We start from the raw sequence: 17,867 nt of genomic DNA, 5'->3' as shown, positions 1-17,867 counted from the left end.
CTAATAATTTAAATGTTTTCTAAACATATTTTCAACTAACACTTTAAAACTAAAAGTTAGTAATGTGCTATCGGAAGACTTAAGAGTGTCGCTAGTATTTGATTAAATGCTATTGCAGATAACTCATTTTTATTTCAATATATTTGGAACATTAATATCAATAAATATTTTTATACTGTCATTTTTCTAACTAATATTTATAGCCAGGATTTATTTACATTTTCCTGCTGGTGAAAGGCTAATAAAATTTATCTTTAGAGGATTTGAGTTCTTATTTACTTAACTGCAGAGACTGTATAAATCATTTTCACACTGTACATTTGTATTACAAATCATACAAAAGTTTTTATTTCTTTTAAAAAAATGCTTAGAGTATTAGCACACATTTAAAAATTATCAGATATGTAAAAATAAAATTATAGAAGTATATATTAATCTATACACATACACACTTTGTAGATCTTAGAAAAATCTTCAGTATTAAGTATTTAGAGTGTAGTGGTTAAGAGCTTCAACTCCAACTTCCAGGTTAAGAATTTCAGTTCTCTCACTGTAAGTGCCTTGGACAACTTAACTTCTATCTCAGTTTGTATTGTTTATTCATTTATTAATAATTTTAAATTGAGTTGCTATGGTGTGCAAAGCCCTATATTAGAACATGCTAAGTATACAGCAATGTAAACAATATTTTTTTTCTTTCAGTTAGTTCTCAGTGTAGAGACATTTATGTAACTATAATAATTTAACAAATATATATTCATATTAAATTACATAATGAAAATGGGAACATAGATATCTGCCTGGAGAAATATGTGATGTCCATAAGGTTTTTTTTTTTTTTATTCTTATGTTAATCCCCATACATCATAAGGTTTTGAATTTGGCTGAAACTTTAAGAATACATTAAAGAAAGTTTTTTCAGTAAGAACTCATATTTGGTTCTGAGGCCATATAAACAACCCCCACACACATATTTACCTACTCTTCCATAGGTAAAACTTTTATTATTGACATGTTTCCCTTTAAATTTAAGTTGAATCAATACTGAAGATTTGTATCATATATAAATTTCAGATTTTAGTACTGTGGTGGAACAAAAAGAAGTAAGAATAGCATTTGATGGTAAAATGGTCAGGTCATAGAGTGCAGTTTCTCCAAGTTGGGCTCAAAGTGTGCAACAGAAGAAACTAGAATGCTTTTTAAAAACTCATAATCTAGCCACCAACTCAGAATCTCTAGAAATCTGATTTTAAGTGATATTTCAGCTTATTCTAAAGTTTGAGAAATATTGGTTTAAAGGAAAAATAAGTATAAAATAACTATAAATTATTAAAGTCCCAAATAAACAGTATCTATATTTCTTAAATTTAAATACTGCAGTAAATTACAATAATGAACTATTTTGTTGACCTATTAACTTGATGTTTAGAAATTGAAAACTTGAAATACAATTAAGGATAGAGAGGTCTAGTCTTTTTCATCACAATACCAGAAGGAATAAATACCTAGTTTTTAATTTTAGAATTTTCAAGTAATTGATTTCAGTGGAAAAACCAATATCCTTGATGTTTTAATGACCACAGTTGGCCTCAATCCTAATTTGTACTATGAGTTAAAACACTGACCTCAGCTGACTCTAAAACAAAACCCTCCCCCCAGGCTAAGCTAAAGGGAAAGGGAAATAATGAAATTTACATGTTTGCCTTTACCCTTATTCATTTAAAATATCTAGATCTGGAAAATGAACATAAATAAAAACCCTTTAGCATATACTAATTCTCATGAGGTCCTCCATAAAAAACAATCAAATTTGCATGTATTACAAAGGAATCCATATGCCTTTATTGTTTTGTTGCCGGTTTATTTGAGCTCAGCGCATTTCCAGGGATTAACAACCACCTGGGTCTAAACAGTGCCTGACTAAACTCCATGCCATCAATTCTGAATAGTCAGACATTAAACTCCAGGAAATGTCCTATGCCTCATTCATTATTGCCTAAGTATTTTTAAATCCTAGCATCTTCCAAGCTTTTCTCTTTGCAGCCATTAAACCCCAGTAGGGAAGTTATGAAAAGTGTAAGTTATGAGGTTTTAGTTAGAATTAACTAGCAGTTCCCAGTTCTCTTTTTTCTATACTTTTTTTTATGAGTGTGGAAAAAAACAATATTTGAAATATTCTAACAAAACATAATTATATTTTGTTATCCCTCTTTTTCCTTAGTGACATTGATTTCTATCTACTAGAATTCTTGAAGAGTTTTCTGAAACATGTGATGTTTCAGTTATCCTCAACCATATTAAAAAGTAAAAGTGATTTTCAGAAAAAATACAAAGCACCCAAATTAGAGTAAAAAACAATCTATCTATACGAATGGCCCAAGCGAACTATAATAAGCATTAGTGCTATTCAATGGATTGTTCATTGCCATGTTAGGCATCTTGGCAGAATGATACAGCTTCTTGAGGTCAGCAGTGTAGTCCAAACTGCCAACACGCTCATCAAATCACACACCTGGGAGCCTCCAGAGTCATAAAATAGGGCTTTCCTCACTTTATCCACTACCAGGAGGCATGTATCTTCATTACTGCCCAGTAAGAGTGATATGTAATTACTAAAAGCATACTATTACGTTTTGTTTTTTTTTTTAAGATTTATTTATTCATTTGAGAGAGCGAGAATGAGAGAGAGTACATGAGAGGGGGGAGGGTCAGAGGGAGAAGCAGGCTCCTCGCCGAGCAGGGAGCCTGATGCAGGACTCGATCCTGGGACTCCAGGATCATGACCTGAGCCGAAGGCAGTTGCTTAACCAACTGAGCCACCCAGGCGCCCATTATGTTTTATCTTTAAATAAAATGTCACGAATTTTAGTGAGTTATCCAATTCATGGGCATTTGCATTTCAGTATATAGCTTTGGTTCTACATAACAGAAATATGTATGTATGAATTGTGTAAAAATAATATATATATTATTTTTACAGGTGAAGGTGATACCACACCTACAATAGTCAATTTAGACCGTAAGTAATCTTTTAAAATATATAATATATTTGAATCTCTACATGTCAGAAATGATGTCATCATTTTCTTCATGGAAAAATATCACTATATTAACTTCTATCATAAAAATACTATGTTGGTAATCTGTTTCAAAATGGCTCTATATTCTTATCATAAAAATTCAGACATAATAAAAAACATAGTTTTTTTTATTGAGGTTATTGATTTCCACTGACATTTAGAAATAACTACTATAAATAACATCGTTTCATTTTATATTGAAATACCTTGAGTTGATTCATTTTTCTGTGTTACTTGTCTCCTTAGATGAGTATAGCAAACATTTTTTTTTTTTTAAGATTTTATTTATTTATTCATGAGAGACACACAGAGAGAGGCAGAGGGAGAAGCAGGCTCCCCGGTGAGCAGGGAGCCCGATGCGGGACTCGATCCCAGGACCCTGGGATCATGACCTGAGCCGAAGGCAGACGCTTAACCATCTGAGCCACCCAGGCGCCCGAGTATAGCAAATATTTTAGACCTGATTTGACACTGCAGTCTTAATACTTACCTTCTTTACCCCCAAATGTTTTTCTGACAAAATTACAGTAGTTACATTTTACATTACATTTACAATTCTTTAATTATCGTTGCTTTAAGAAAACTGAGAGGCATTGATTATTTCAAAATGTTTTGTCAAAATGTTATTTATCTTTGGTCCTCTTTTTAGATCCTGTAATATCCTGTGCCAAAACAAAACAATTACGAGTTGTAAATGGAATTCCAACGCGAACTAATGTAGGATGGATGGTTAGTTTGAAATACAGGTAATTATTAAAGACACAAATAGAATGTATTTGAATTATTTGCAAAAGTCATATTGCCAACAGGATGGTTGTGCCATCCACACAGGCCTCCATTTGAGCGGGACACAAGAGGAGACTGACCATATTCTGCTTGCCAAATAGCCCTGTATTTTACAATTTGTGCCTTCAGAGATAATGCCTTTTTAAATGTTCATGGAGGTCCCACAGGTGTTGGCACTGTCTCTGATTACAAGTGACACTTCAGAGTGATTGAGAAAACACAACTACACAGAGAACCTACTTATACCTTGATATCACTGTAGTAGTTGTAACACACATGTAATTATTTTCCTAATCTAGGATATTATGACTTTATTTTTTAACATGCCTACGCATAATCATATCAGAAACTTTACGTCTGCTTTTAATTTCTAAATTTTGTCATTGTAATTCTAATGAAAATAACAATAATTATAAGTTCTAGAATATTTTATCATTTAAAAAAAGATTAACAAATTATATTGATAAGTTGAGTAGCCTTGCTATTATACTATTCAGTATGGATAAAAAAAATTCTTGACATGTCTATTTTTCAATGCTCTTAAGGATCAAAGATATGTTCTCAGTAAAATCACTGTGCACAATATACTCATAAAAAACTAAGATTAGTAATTATGTTGGAAGAGTTAAATATTGAAAATAGGAGTTAACTTAAAATCTGATCTTACAACTCCCTATATACTACATATATTATGTCATATGGTAATCAGAATGTTAAAGTATCTTTGTATCTGTCTCTATTGGAACCTCATCATACAACCTACCCCAAAATGCACCTGAATTCTAGCCACATTTTCCCTTGTTCTTAAGACACCCCATGTTTCTCCCTCCAAATGTTTAAGCTCTTGTTCCCACTAAATGTTGTAGCTTTCTTCCTCCATATTCTGTGCCTGGAAAATCCTCATTCTTCGAATACTAACTCAAATATCTCCTCTTTTTGGAGACCCTTTTTGTTCCTTTACCTCTAACTTCCTAGAGTAGAGGAAGAAAGTACATCTTTTGCTACAGTTAAATCACAGTGACATTAAAATAGAATAAACACAACTTGAAACCAAAGTTCTTTTATGAATAAGCCAATTTCTTAGGAAGCATGGAGTTTATATCCTTTGATATAAATATACATAAAACTTCAGATACCAAGTAGAAGATGGCCCAAAGTTCTTTTAATATATCCTTCTTGCAAGGAGTAACCCATCAAAATTTACAAATATTTATGTTACAAATTAGTGTAGCTGTCCTAGATGTGTAGTACTGAAACAGAGTTGTGAAACTCACCAGAATATTACAGCCAATTATGAAATATAAAAGATTTAATAAAGGCTGCCAATTTTGGGGTAAGAGTGATTCATTTTCTTTATGAAAGAAAATGTTTCAGGAATCCACATATCCGAATGAATTAGTGATTCTTTGCAAATCTCATAACTCCAGGAAAAAAAGGGGCATATACTTCTAAATTTATTATTACCCATGGGATAATGTATAAGAATACTCCTTTGGAAGTCTCCATCCTTAGAGAAGCAGGTGAAACTCTTTTTCATCAGATTAGAGTAGTATAAACTTTTAGATAAATATATTTTTCTTTTAAATCCAAGTCCTTAGTAAAAACAGCTGTTGAGTTATTCTTCCAAAACACATACTGAGAGGAACAGAAATTAAAACTCAATATATACTCTCATCTTCCTCTGTGGTACAGGCCATAAATAATTGTGGTCTTAGTCTGGGAACCTTCTTCTATTACCCTCTGAAGCACTGAACATCTGTATTCTTTGGAAATGTAAATTGTGAAAAGTTGTGCTTTTTCCATTTCTCTGCCAAAAGAATAATGCATCTACAGATTTAGGATATCATCAAATAAATGTACTAGTGTTTTTTATTCTCTACAAATATTTTATAATTTCCTAGATGATGTCTTACAAAATTGTTTTCATTTTATAAGTGAAATGTTCTATTGCTTGTTTTAAGGTGAACAAATTTACTCAAACTCAGCGATGTTCTAATGTATCAAAAAGAAATAATGGTAATGAAAGAAGGGAAGAGTGTACAAATATATATTACTACCATCAGATAGTTTTCACGGTTTAGGTAAAAACTCAAATTTGCATTTTTACAATCAGACACTGAATTTAAAGAGGTCTATGTTGTTTTTGTTGTTCTTTTGTGGGTTTTTTTTGTTTATTTGAAAATTCTATTTTTGTAGTACATACTTGCTCTCCCAAGGATAAAGACACACACATGTGAACATGTATGTTGGCAATGGATGTTGGTGTGTAGTGACAGGGCTCCTTATACAAAAATAAAGTTATTTTCCTAAAATTGTAATCACATTATGAAAAAAATGCTAGTGCTACAATCATCAAATATCTTTCCAAAGGATTACTCATTTTATTCTAGTTAATTTCTATATTTTCCCCTCAAATGCATTTATTTTTTAACAAATGGAGCCATAGGTTTTGCATTAATTGGTAGGCACCCTTTTCACACAGATGTTGTTTCTCTTTCCTCTTTCTCATAGAAATAAACATATCTGTGGAGGATCATTGATAAAGGAAAGTTGGATTCTTACTGCAAGACAATGTTTCCCTTCTCGGTAAGTGTTTCTGAAACCAATATTTGTTTTGAGCACTTAAAAATATGTAGGGCCTCCATTTAGCTTTTAGGCTTAGAATGTGTATTCATTTAACAGATTCACCAACAAGGGATGAACAAATTAATTTCTTTCTTCAGATTTAGCTCACAAAGCTTAATTTGACTTAATTGACATATATACTGGATACTGCTTCTGTTCACTTCTTTCCACAATTGGCATTACTCTCATTTGAGGGGAAATTTTGCTAGAATTATGTAAATAATTCTTCCTCAACCTCTTCCTTGCATGCTCAATGTCTAGATAGAAATTCTTTTCTGAATTATCAACAAATTTATCTCAAATCTCACTCCTCCTTTCTTATGTAAATCCAGCCTCAAAATCATCCTGGGAATAATTTTTAATGAGAATTAGCCTAAGGAAAGTTAAGGAGGCAGCATTTGTAAGCTTACTTCCTGATTCTCATCAGGGTCATTGATTTTGTTAGTATAAATTTTCAATCCTCATTGATAAACCAAACATATACAAAACTAAGAAGGAAAATCTGAAGAAAATTATAACTCATGTAATGTGCTTTACCTGAGAATTTTTGACATGTGATTTACTCTTAAGCATAATCAAAAGGTTTTTTTTTTCTTAAATAGCTCTTAAAAGCTCTTTTTGCTTATGTGTGCTTGTAGCTTTCAGAATCTCTGATAACAAACGTGTTTCTCTTTATTATACTTTGATTCAAATTTTAAATTTAGGTTATTTATCTGCCCTTATAAGCTAAAATAATAATATGTTTGAACAATATCACCCAATTTAAAATTATATTTTACATTTCAATTTTTTACTCAGAAACAAAGACTTGAAAGATTATGAAGCTTGGCTTGGGATTCATGATGTCCACGGAAGAGGTGATGAGAAACGCAAACAGGTTCTAAATGTTTCCCAGCTGGTATATGGGCCTGAAGGATCAGATCTGGTATTACTGAAGCTTGCTAGGTTAGTTGCTTGAGAATGTTTTGCCTTTTTAACCTACAATGGAATTAGTGAAGCTTTTTCTTCAGCTATATGGCTATTCTCTCTCTTTTAGGTTAATTTATTATAAAAGCATATGTCACATGTTGGGGCGCCTGGGTGCCTCAGTTAGTTAAGTGTCTGCCTTCAGCTCAGGTCATGATCCCAGGGTCCTGGGATCGAGCCCCACGTCGGGCTCCCTGCTCCGTGGGAAGCCTGCTTCTCCCTCTCCTACTCCCCCTGCTTGTGTTCCCTCTCTCAATGTCTCTCTCTGTCAAATAAATAAATAAAATCTTTAAAAAAAAAATCATGTCAATAAATAAATAAATACTGCAGCAAAAAAAAAATCATGTCACATGTCATATATGTGTGTGTGTGTACATAGAGACAAAGAGAGTCATCTTCAAAATTTTCAAAAATTAATAAATGAAGTTTGACCAACAGCCTGATCAGCCTGCTCTAAAACCAAAACTTAGTGAATGATCATTTGATAACTTTAATACGTAAAATAACAAATTAAAAAAAAAGCGGTGACCATTTAGCAGGTAATATTAGCAAGTAAGTGACTCCTTTCTCTCTACCTACTCCTACCTCTACTACATACATTATATGTATGAATGTCTAATAAGACATTCCCCTTTTCTTAAGAAACAAGACTGTTTATTCTCTCTTAATCTCATATTAAAAATTAACACTAAATTTTAATTTGTTAATTTTGTGTTGAATTCAGTCAAGGGTATTTACCATTGTATTTTCTATTTTCAGGCCTGCTGTCCTGGATGATTTTGTTAGTACAATTGATTTACCTAATTATGGATGCACCATTCCTGAAAAAACTACTTGCAGTGTTTATGGCTGGGGTTATACTGGATGTAAGCTATTTTTAAAATGATAAGGCAATATCATACTTATTTTATTTAAAACAATTCTATTTGTCTCTTATTTTTCTCAGCTTATCCTGTGCTCATTAACTGTACATTTTTTACCCCATTCTAGCCATCACCTCTGATGGTCTATTACGAGTAGCACATCTCTATATTATGGGAAATGAGAAATGCAGCCTATACCATCAAGGGAAGGTGACTCTGAATGAGTCTGAAATATGTGCTGGAGCTGAAAATATTGTATCAGGACCATGTGAGGTAAAAAGAACATTTTTTAAAAATAAGTATATAATAGATATCATAGTTTCTTATATTTCTTTTTTGTTTCTTTTTGGTCCATTTTTCTCAAATAAAAATCATTGTCTACCAACTTGTTCTGAGAGAGAGAAATTAGGAAAGATAACCCCCTTCATTATCCTTGTACACTTATTTTAACTAAACAGTAAGAAAATCCATGTTTCATTGTCAGCAAACTATGATGATATTTGTCTCAAAAAAGCAATAAATGAATACAGCCAGAACTCTAATGGAAAGCTGTTCAAATTAAAAGTATCCAGTATGCAGTTTGATACAATAGCTTACATTTTTCTGTTTTCTAAAGTTATCTGATCTTCCCAAATTCTCCCTAAATGAACTCTATGTCTGGTTTTAAACTTTTAAATGTGTTTTTGGTTAAGCCAGTGCGTGTGTTGTGTGTGTGTGTGTGTGTGGTTTAAACAAATTCTATTTTCAAAAACCAAAAGGTCGAAGTTGGTGACTTTAAGAGCTTGAACATTTTCATTTGTTAGGCAACTGTTCTTTCAACTTGGCAGTATTCCAATCCCTATTTTACATAGACAAGCTGTTAAACCATTATTTTATATGTATTTTTTTATATTTTAAATTTTATCTATTTATTTGTATGCATATTTTGTGCTTTTAAAATTATTTCTGAAGTTGAGAACATTTTTATTAAAAATTTTAATTCCAGTGTGGATAACATAAAGTGTTATATCAGTTTATGCTATACAATACAGTGATTCAAAAATTCTATACATTACTCAATGCTCATCATGTACTCTTAATCCCCTTCACTTATTTCGCCCATCCTCCCACCCACCTTCCCTCTGGTAACCGTCAGTATGTTCTCTATTGTTAAGATTCCAATTTTTTGGTTTGTCTTTTTTTTCTTTGTTTTGTTTCCCAAATTCCACATATGAGTGAAATCATATGGTATTTGTCTTTCTCTGACTGACTTATTTCACTAGCATTATACTCTCTAGATTCATCCGTGTTGCTGCAAATGGCAAGATTTCATTCTTTTTATGGCTGAGTAATATTCCTGTGTGTGTGTGTGTGTGTGTGTGTCTATATATCAGATCTTTATCCTTTCATCTATTGATGGACACTTGAGCTGCTTCCATAATTTAGCTATTGTAAGTAATGCTGTAGTAAACATAGGGGACATATCTTTTCGAATTAGTGTTTTCATATTTCTTGGTTGAATACCCAGTAGTGGAATTACTGGATTATACAGTAGCTCTATTTTTAATTTTTTGAGGAAACTCCATACTGTCTTCTGCAGGAGTTGTACCAGTTTGCATTCTCATCAATAGCACAAGAGGGTTCCTTGTTTTTCCACACCCTGGCCAATACTTGCTGTTTCTAGTGTTTTTAATTTTAGTCATTCTAACAGGTATGAGATGATATCTCATTGTGCTTTTGATTTGCATTTCCCTGATGATGAGTGATGTTGGGAATCTTTTCATGTGTCTGTTGGCCATCTGTGTATTTTTGGAGAAATATTTGTTCATATCTTTTGACCATTTTTCAATTGGAAAATTACTCATTTTTTGGGTGTTGACTTATATAAGCTTTATATATTTCGGATGTTAACCCTTCATCAGATATGTCATTTGCAAATATCTTCCCCCATTCATTAGATAGCCTTTTAGTTGACTGTTTCCTTCACTGTTGACTGTTTCCTTCACTGTGCAGAAACTTTTTATTTTGATGTTTGATGTAGTCCCAGTAGTTTATTTTTGCTTTTGTTTCCCTTACCTCAAGAGACATATCTGGAAAAATTATTGCTATGGCTTATTTCAGAGAAATTACTGTCTGTGCTCTCTTCTATGATTTTTATGGTTTCAAGTCTCACATTTATGTCCTTAATCCATTTTGAATTTATTTTTGTGTATGATGTAAGAAAGTGGTCCAGTTTCATTCTTTTGCGTGTAGTTATCCAGTTTTCCCAACACCATTTGTTGAAGAGACTTTTCCCATTGCATCTCCTTTCCTCCTTTGTTGAAGATTAATTGACTATATAATTGTGGGCTTATTTCTGGATTTTCTATTCTGTTCCATTGATCTATGTGTCTATTTTTTGCCAGTACCATACAGTTTTGATTATGACAGCTTTCTAGTATATCTTAAAATCTAGGTTTGTGATACCTCCAGTTTTGTTCTTCTCTTTCAATTGCTTTGGCTATTCAGGGTGTTTTGTGGTTCCATACAAATTTTAGGGTTGTTTTTTCTAGTTCTGTGAAAAAATGCTGTTGATATTTTGATAGAGATTGCATTAAATCTATAGATTGCTCTGTGTAGCATGGACATTTTAACAATATTTGTTCTCTCAGTCTGTAAACATGGACTATCTTTCCATTTCTCTGGGTCATCTTCAATTTCTTTCATCATTGTTTTATAGTTTTCAGAACACAGGTCTTTCACTACATTGGTTAAGTTTATTCCTTTTACTATATTTGGTGCAATTGTAAATGGGATTGTTTTCTTAATTTCTCTTTCTACTACTTCATAATTTGTATATGGAAATGCAATAGATTTCCATACATTGATTTTGTATCCTGTGACCTCACTGAATTCATTTTTCAGTTCTAGTAGTTTTTTGGTGGACTCTTTAGGGTTTTCTATTTAGAGTATCATGTCATCTGCAAATAGTGTAAGTTTGATTTCTTCCTCGGATGCCTTTGTTTTCTTTTTGGTGTCTGATTGCTGTAGCTAGGATTTCCAGTACTATTTTAAATAACATTGGTGAGAGTGGACATCCCTGTCTCGTTCCTGACAATATAGGAAAAGCTCTCAGTTTTTCCCCATTGAGGATGACATTAGCTATGGATTCTTCATAGATGGCCTATATGATGTTGAGGTAGGTTCCCTCCAAACCCACTTTGTTGAGGGTTTTTATCATGAATAGATGTTGTACTTTGTCAAATGTTTTCTCTATATCTATTGAAATAATCATATGGTTTTTATCCATTCTCTTGTTCATATGATGTATCATGTTGATTGATTTGCAAATATTGAAACACCCTTATATCCTAGGAGTAAATCTCAGTTGGTCATGGTGAATGATTTTTAAATGTATTGTTGGATTTGGTTTGCTAATATTTTGCTGAGGATTTCTGCATCTATGTTCATCAGAGATATTGGCCTATATTTCTCTTTTTCTGTAGTGTCTTTATCTGATTTTGATATCAAGGTAATGCTGACTTCATAGAATGAATTTGAAAGCTTTTCTTCCTCTTCTATTTGTTGGAATTGTTTGAAAATCAGTATTAATTCTTTTTTAAATCTTTGGTAGGATTCACCTGTGAAGTCTTCTGCTCCTGGACTTTTATTTGTTGGAGTTTTTTTTTTTTTTTTTTTTTTACTACTGATTTAATTTCATTGGTGGTAATTGGTCTGTTTTCAAATTTTCTATTTCTTCCTGATTCAATTTTGGGAAGTTATATATTCCTAGGAATTTATCCATTTTTTCTAGGTTGTCTAATTTGTTGGCATATAATTTTTCATAATATTCTCTTATAATTGTTTGTATTTCTGTAGTGTCAGATGTTATTTCTCCTCTTCATTTCTGATTTTATTTGATTCCTCTTTCTATCTTTCTCTGTCTGTCTCTCTGTCTCTCTGTCTCTCTCTCTATGATGAGTCTGGCTAAAGGTTTATTAATTGTGTTCATCTTTTCGAAGAGCCAGCTTCTAGTTTCATTGATCTGTTCTATTGTTTTGTGTGTGTGTGTTTAGTTTCTTTTGTTTATTTCTGTTCTAATCTTTATTATTCCATGGGTTGGGGTTTTGTTTATTCTTTTTATAGCTCCTTTAGGTGTAAGATTAGGTTGTTTATTTGAGATTTTTCTTTTTGTGAGGTATTTATATGGCTATAGATTTCCCTTTTAGAATAGCTTTTGTTGCATCCCAAAGATTTTAGACCATTGGGTTTTCATATTCAGTCTCCATGTATTTTTTTATTTTCTCTTTGATTTCTTGGTTGACCCATTCATTGTTTAGTAGCATGTTATTTAACCTAAATATATCTGTGGTCTTTCCAGATTTTTTCTTGTGGTTGATTTCCAGTTTCATAGTGTTGCAGTTGGAAAACATGCATGGTACAACTTTGATCTTTTTGAATTTATTGAGACTTGTCTTGTGGCCTTAAATGTGATCTATTCTGGAGAATGTCACATGTGTAATTGAAAAGAATGTGTATTCTGCTGTTTTAGGATGGAATGTTCTGAATATATCTGTAAAATCCATCTGGTCCATTGTATCATTCAAAGTCACTGTTTCTTTTTTGATTTTCTGTTTGGATGATTTATCCATTGATGTAAGTGGGGTCTTAAAGTTTTCCTACTATTATTGCATATTATCAATTACTTCCTTTGTGTTTGTTATTAGCTGCTTTATGTATTAGGGTGCTCCCATGTTGGGTACATAAATATTTACAATTGTTATATCTTCTTGCTGGATTATTCCCTGTATGATTATATAGTGTCCTTCTTCATCTCTTGTTACAGTCTTTGTTTTAAAGTCTATTTTGTATAAGTATCGCTACCCCTGGCTTTCTTTTCACCTCCATTTGCATGATAAATGTTTTTCCATCCCTTTACGTCCAATCTGCATATGTCTTTAGGTCTGAAATGATTCTCTTCTAAGCAGCATAAACATGGGTCATGCTTTTTTATCCATTCTGTCACCTTATGTCTTTTGATTGGAGTGTTTAGATGTATTTTGAATATAAGAGACACAGTCTCCAAGCCTAGGAGCTTTGGAGTTGGGGAATACTATGTGAGGTAAGGCATGGAATGAGTTCAATAAATAGTGAAATATCTTTTGACATGTAGGAAAATAAATATGGGGCATAAATATTTTTTCCATGCATGTGCTATATATATTGGTCTGAGATACTATTCCTGAAAAAATATGTTTCATAAGTAAAAGAGTTTAAACAACTGCTTTAAAATGATATAGTTAGAAACAGGTTATGCGTTTATAACCACTTTCAAATTTGATGTTTTCCTAGTAAATAGTATTACTTTGTTCATTATTAGAGCTGAAAATCTGCTAGGAGAAAGAGAAATTTATTTATTTATTTACTATTTATTTATTTCTTACTTAGCTACCTACTTACACTAAGAGTCCTTTAAAACACAAAGTTTTGAGCTCAACCCAATCTTCAAGATCACTTAAGAATCTATGCACTTATCCAGCCCTACTGCCATTACTAAAAATGCTTCAACCACCGCTCATGAGGAATTGCCTGTGATCTGATTTATCATTTATACATTGTTAGATTCCTAACTTTAGCATTGAATTATTTATTACATTATCATATATTTGTTAATTTTATCCATATTGAAGGACAATTTTAAGTTGATTCTACCATTTCTCAAAAATGCATTTATCCTCCAGAATTTTTTTTAATATCACTTATATTTAAAACAAGGTAATATAATCCCTGAAGCCACTGAAATCTAAACATTTGAAGAAAACCTCCCAAATGTTTGTATAATAGCAATAGGATCACATTTGGTGAAAGTCTGCCAAAGTGAATTGCTTTGATGAGGAGTTTGTATCAGTAATCACTGGTGCATTTTTAAAAAATCAGATTTATTAACTCATGTGGCATAGTTTATATGCCTCTTAGAATAACCTATTTTCCCTACTGTTTTATCTCCTGCTTCACCCCCATCTTGATATTCCCCATCACACAATGCTGATAGTGCTCTTCTTTACACCTGTTACAGAACTAAATTCCTTAATAGTTTCATTTTAACTCATCATATCACTATTAAGAGAAAATTAAGGTAGTTTCAAACACTCTTCTTCACACAAGGATGCCAAAAGCCAGTCATTGCAATCTTAGAAGGCTACATAGTGCATGAAAATGATGCAGCATATTTGTAATAATTATATATAATAATATGCATTAATATATACATGTTTATAAGAATATACACACATATCAATCTATCAATCTATTCATCTATCATCTATCTGTGTCTGATGATAAAACAGGGTAACCATATAAAAAATGCCATGAAATTAGAGGCTACCTTCTACAAAGGGGGGTATGAGATATAAAAAATATATAAATATAACTATATTAACTACAAATACAACAGTAAATGCAGGAATATTCTTTTTTTATGCCCCAGAACATAATTTCCAAACAGTAAATAGAATTATTTTATCAATTATGATGTGTATTTAATTTTCTAAAATCTTTCTGGGGACAAGATTGAAGGAAGGAAAGTAAAAAGCTTTAGAAATAAGGGAAATTTTAAGCATTTTAATCATTAAAACTCTATGATTATAGGTAAAGCACAAAAGTTCTTGTATTTTTTACATTTTCTAAATTTTCTATATTGAACATATTTTGAACATCAGAAGAAAATAAAAGTAAATATAAAGTCTACCTTCTAAATAGCTATCAGTTGTTTTGTGTTAATTAATCTGTATTCAACAAAGACGAAAACCATTTTAAAAGATGAGTGAATATGTTGTATAAGACAAGTCATTCTTTTTAAATATATTTTAAATAATTAATTAATTTATTTATTTGAGAGAGAGAGTGTGCAAGCAGGGGGATGAGCAGAGGGAGAGGGACAAGCCTACTCCATGATGAGTGTGGAGCCTGACGTGGGGCTTGATCCCATGACCCTGAGATCACAACCTGAGCTGAAATCAAGAGCCGCCCAGGTGCCCCTAGACACTTCATTCTTAAATGAATACTCCACATGATAGAACACTTTTAACGTTTGTACTTCTCTCAGTCTGACTTGGGTAATTCAATAGAAAGATGACCACTGGCCTAGTACATCTATTTATGTCTTCATATCTCAGTTGCATCTATTGTCTTTTCTTGTATATGTGCATATTTGAGATATAAATCTGTATAGGAAATATTAATGAATTATTAACTTTGTTTCTAAAATAATACTTTTGTTGTTGTTGTTACTGTTGCATGTCTTCTTCCTAGGGAGATTATGGTGGCCCACTTGTTTGTGAACAACATAAAATGAGAATGGTTCTTGGTGTCATTGTTCCTGGTCGTGGATGTGCCATTCCAAATCGTCCTGGCATTTTTGTCCGAGTAGCATATTATGCAAAATGGATACACAAAATTATATTAACGTATAAGATACCACAGTCGTAGCTGATGTAACTGTGTCTGAATCTTCCATCAATAGAATTCTCTTTTACCTGAAGATTTCAGAGAACATGGAATTAAAATGTCACTTAAAGCAATCCTAAGACAACTACTTGAGTGTCATGTTTGTTAAGATACTCATTAATATTTATGGGTGTTTTCTGTTGTTTTGTTTGTCAGTGTTATTTTGTAAATGTTGAAGTGAATTAAGGTACATGCAAGTGTAGTAACATATCTCCTGAAGATACTTGAATGGATTAAAAACTGCAAAGGTATAATTGCTGGATGATAAAAGATTTAATGGAAAAGTTCAACTAATCTCTACGCTGCTTTCCAAAGTTAGTTTATGAATAAACCATAAGTTAAACATTATTTTAACCTCACAAAGACAATTTATGCCTTTGTCCTTAAGTTGTAACTCTGTATTAAATTATATTACCTTTCATATACCATACATTATATTTCATTCATTCCTCCTCACTGTGTATCCTCTAATACTGGTCTACATCCTTTCTACAAAATTATGTGCCCATCTATGCAGACCTTGGTACACATGTGCATGCACTAGAGTTCAAATCATGGTATATCTAATGTAACCTCTAAATATTCTGAAAGTGTGTACCTGTAGTTTTTCCTTAAGAGAAAAATAGAAAATTTTAAAGACCAGTAGAAATTTTAAGGAAAGGTGCAAGATAGAAGTGACCAGCTCATTCTCTGTATGTAATCTGCAGATGACCTCTACTGGTTGACATTTAAGGTGTGGTCATGACCCACAAAGTTAAGTAACACCAAATCTAGGTGTTTAAATATATTTATCATCCTAGTCATCTTGTAGTTTCTAATTCTTAAAGGGAAGAGGGTAATATGTGTATTAGTATTATTTCTTTCCTTCAAATTTAGGGACCTTATTTATGTAAGATACTTTTAGATCTACTTTCCTGAAGTATTTTCTTTATTATTCTTACGTAACTGTCCAATTGAAGCTTAAAAAATTATTTAAGTAGGTTAATTCTAAGACTTGCTGCTGTGATTGGCTTGAGGTCATCGTCTTTAAATTTTTAAAAATTATTTCAGAGGAAAATTTCCATATGTCCCCAAAGATTTGTAAATGGACTTTCATCAAACTATGAATTAAAGTATATGTTGAAGAAAAAAACATCAGGATACCTTTCTCAACCTGAAAGTTTTTTCGCCTAATGAGACTTTACTCAAGTAAAGGAAAAAAAAAAAAAATGGAAATGAAAGGAACTAGCTTGTCTAAACTCTGAATTCAATTATGTTTTAAAGGGGACTTATATCTGCAGAATGAAATATTTTGTGAAAATATCTTCATTTTATCTTATTTCATTTACATAAATCTTTCAAATGCCATGGGGGAATATCTATTCAAATTTTGTATTCTGTCTCATAATACCAAATTATCATATTTATTATTGTATTTGGCATGATTAACTAAAAACCCTGGATCTGTCAAGAAATGAGACACAAAGTTCTAATAGGATAGGCTGTGAATTTTCACAAAATCACCCTGTACAAATTTAAAAATAATTATTTGAGTGATTCCAAACCAGTATCCCCATTTCTCTAATTTGTTTCTCTTGACTGACATCAATTAAGGCCAGAGATCCAAACAATGCTCTCAAAGCTTCATAGGACACAGTTCAATCTTGAGTAAAATGCTCTTAAATTTACTTGAAAGCTTAGTCCACAGAGTACAGGACAGCAAATCCAGAAATACCTATGCAAACCCAGAAATATCTATCCAAATTGTGCCATACAAATTGAACATATTGTAAAAAGATATGTTCTGGTATCAAGAAACAGTGAAAGCAAAGAGAGATCCGAAAAGTTGTCAGTCCACATCATCTTCTTTGTATTTTTCTTTCCTTATGGGATATATCATTTTAATCAAAACACTAGGAATTTCAAAGGTGTATTGTCCCAAAATTAAATAGTTTTTCAGTTTTTTCTTGATGAACTGGCAAAATTTGATCAAATCCTATATTGATGTTTGTAAAATATTTATGAAATTCTAATATGTCTAAATACTCACACTTTAAGATTTCCTTTCTTGTCTTTTCCTCTAAATTTCCATGGAAAGAGAGAT

General features: G+C 31.9%; 1 protein-coding gene across 1 annotated transcript in view; it reads left to right on the top strand.

Annotated features, from left to right (window-relative positions):
* HGF (hepatocyte growth factor) overlaps positions 1 to 16,916 on the top strand; it is a 74,340-nt gene extending 57,424 nt beyond the window's left edge. Inside the window, exons 13-19 of the mRNA XM_035020459.1 lie at positions 2,981 to 3,019; positions 3,730 to 3,826; positions 6,378 to 6,452; positions 7,290 to 7,436; positions 8,217 to 8,323; positions 8,448 to 8,593; positions 15,590 to 16,916. Of these exons, the coding sequence (XP_034876350.1) occupies positions 2,981 to 3,019; positions 3,730 to 3,826; positions 6,378 to 6,452; positions 7,290 to 7,436; positions 8,217 to 8,323; positions 8,448 to 8,593; positions 15,590 to 15,766 (788 nt within the window). The 3' untranslated portion in view covers positions 15,767 to 16,916. The remainder of the gene's footprint in view (positions 1 to 2,980; positions 3,020 to 3,729; positions 3,827 to 6,377; positions 6,453 to 7,289; positions 7,437 to 8,216; positions 8,324 to 8,447; positions 8,594 to 15,589) is intronic.
* The last annotated feature ends 951 nt before the right edge of the window (positions 16,917 to 17,867 follow it).

Source organism: Mirounga leonina, unplaced genomic scaffold, assembly GCF_011800145.1.
Source record: "Mirounga leonina isolate KUSES-001 unplaced genomic scaffold, KU_Mleo_1.0 Mir_174, whole genome shotgun sequence".
In the NCBI taxonomy this organism is placed as follows: Eukaryota; Metazoa; Chordata; class Mammalia; order Carnivora; family Phocidae; genus Mirounga; species Mirounga leonina.
The sequence above is the reverse complement of the archived record's forward strand: the minus strand, read 5'-3'. Positions and strand labels throughout refer to the sequence as shown.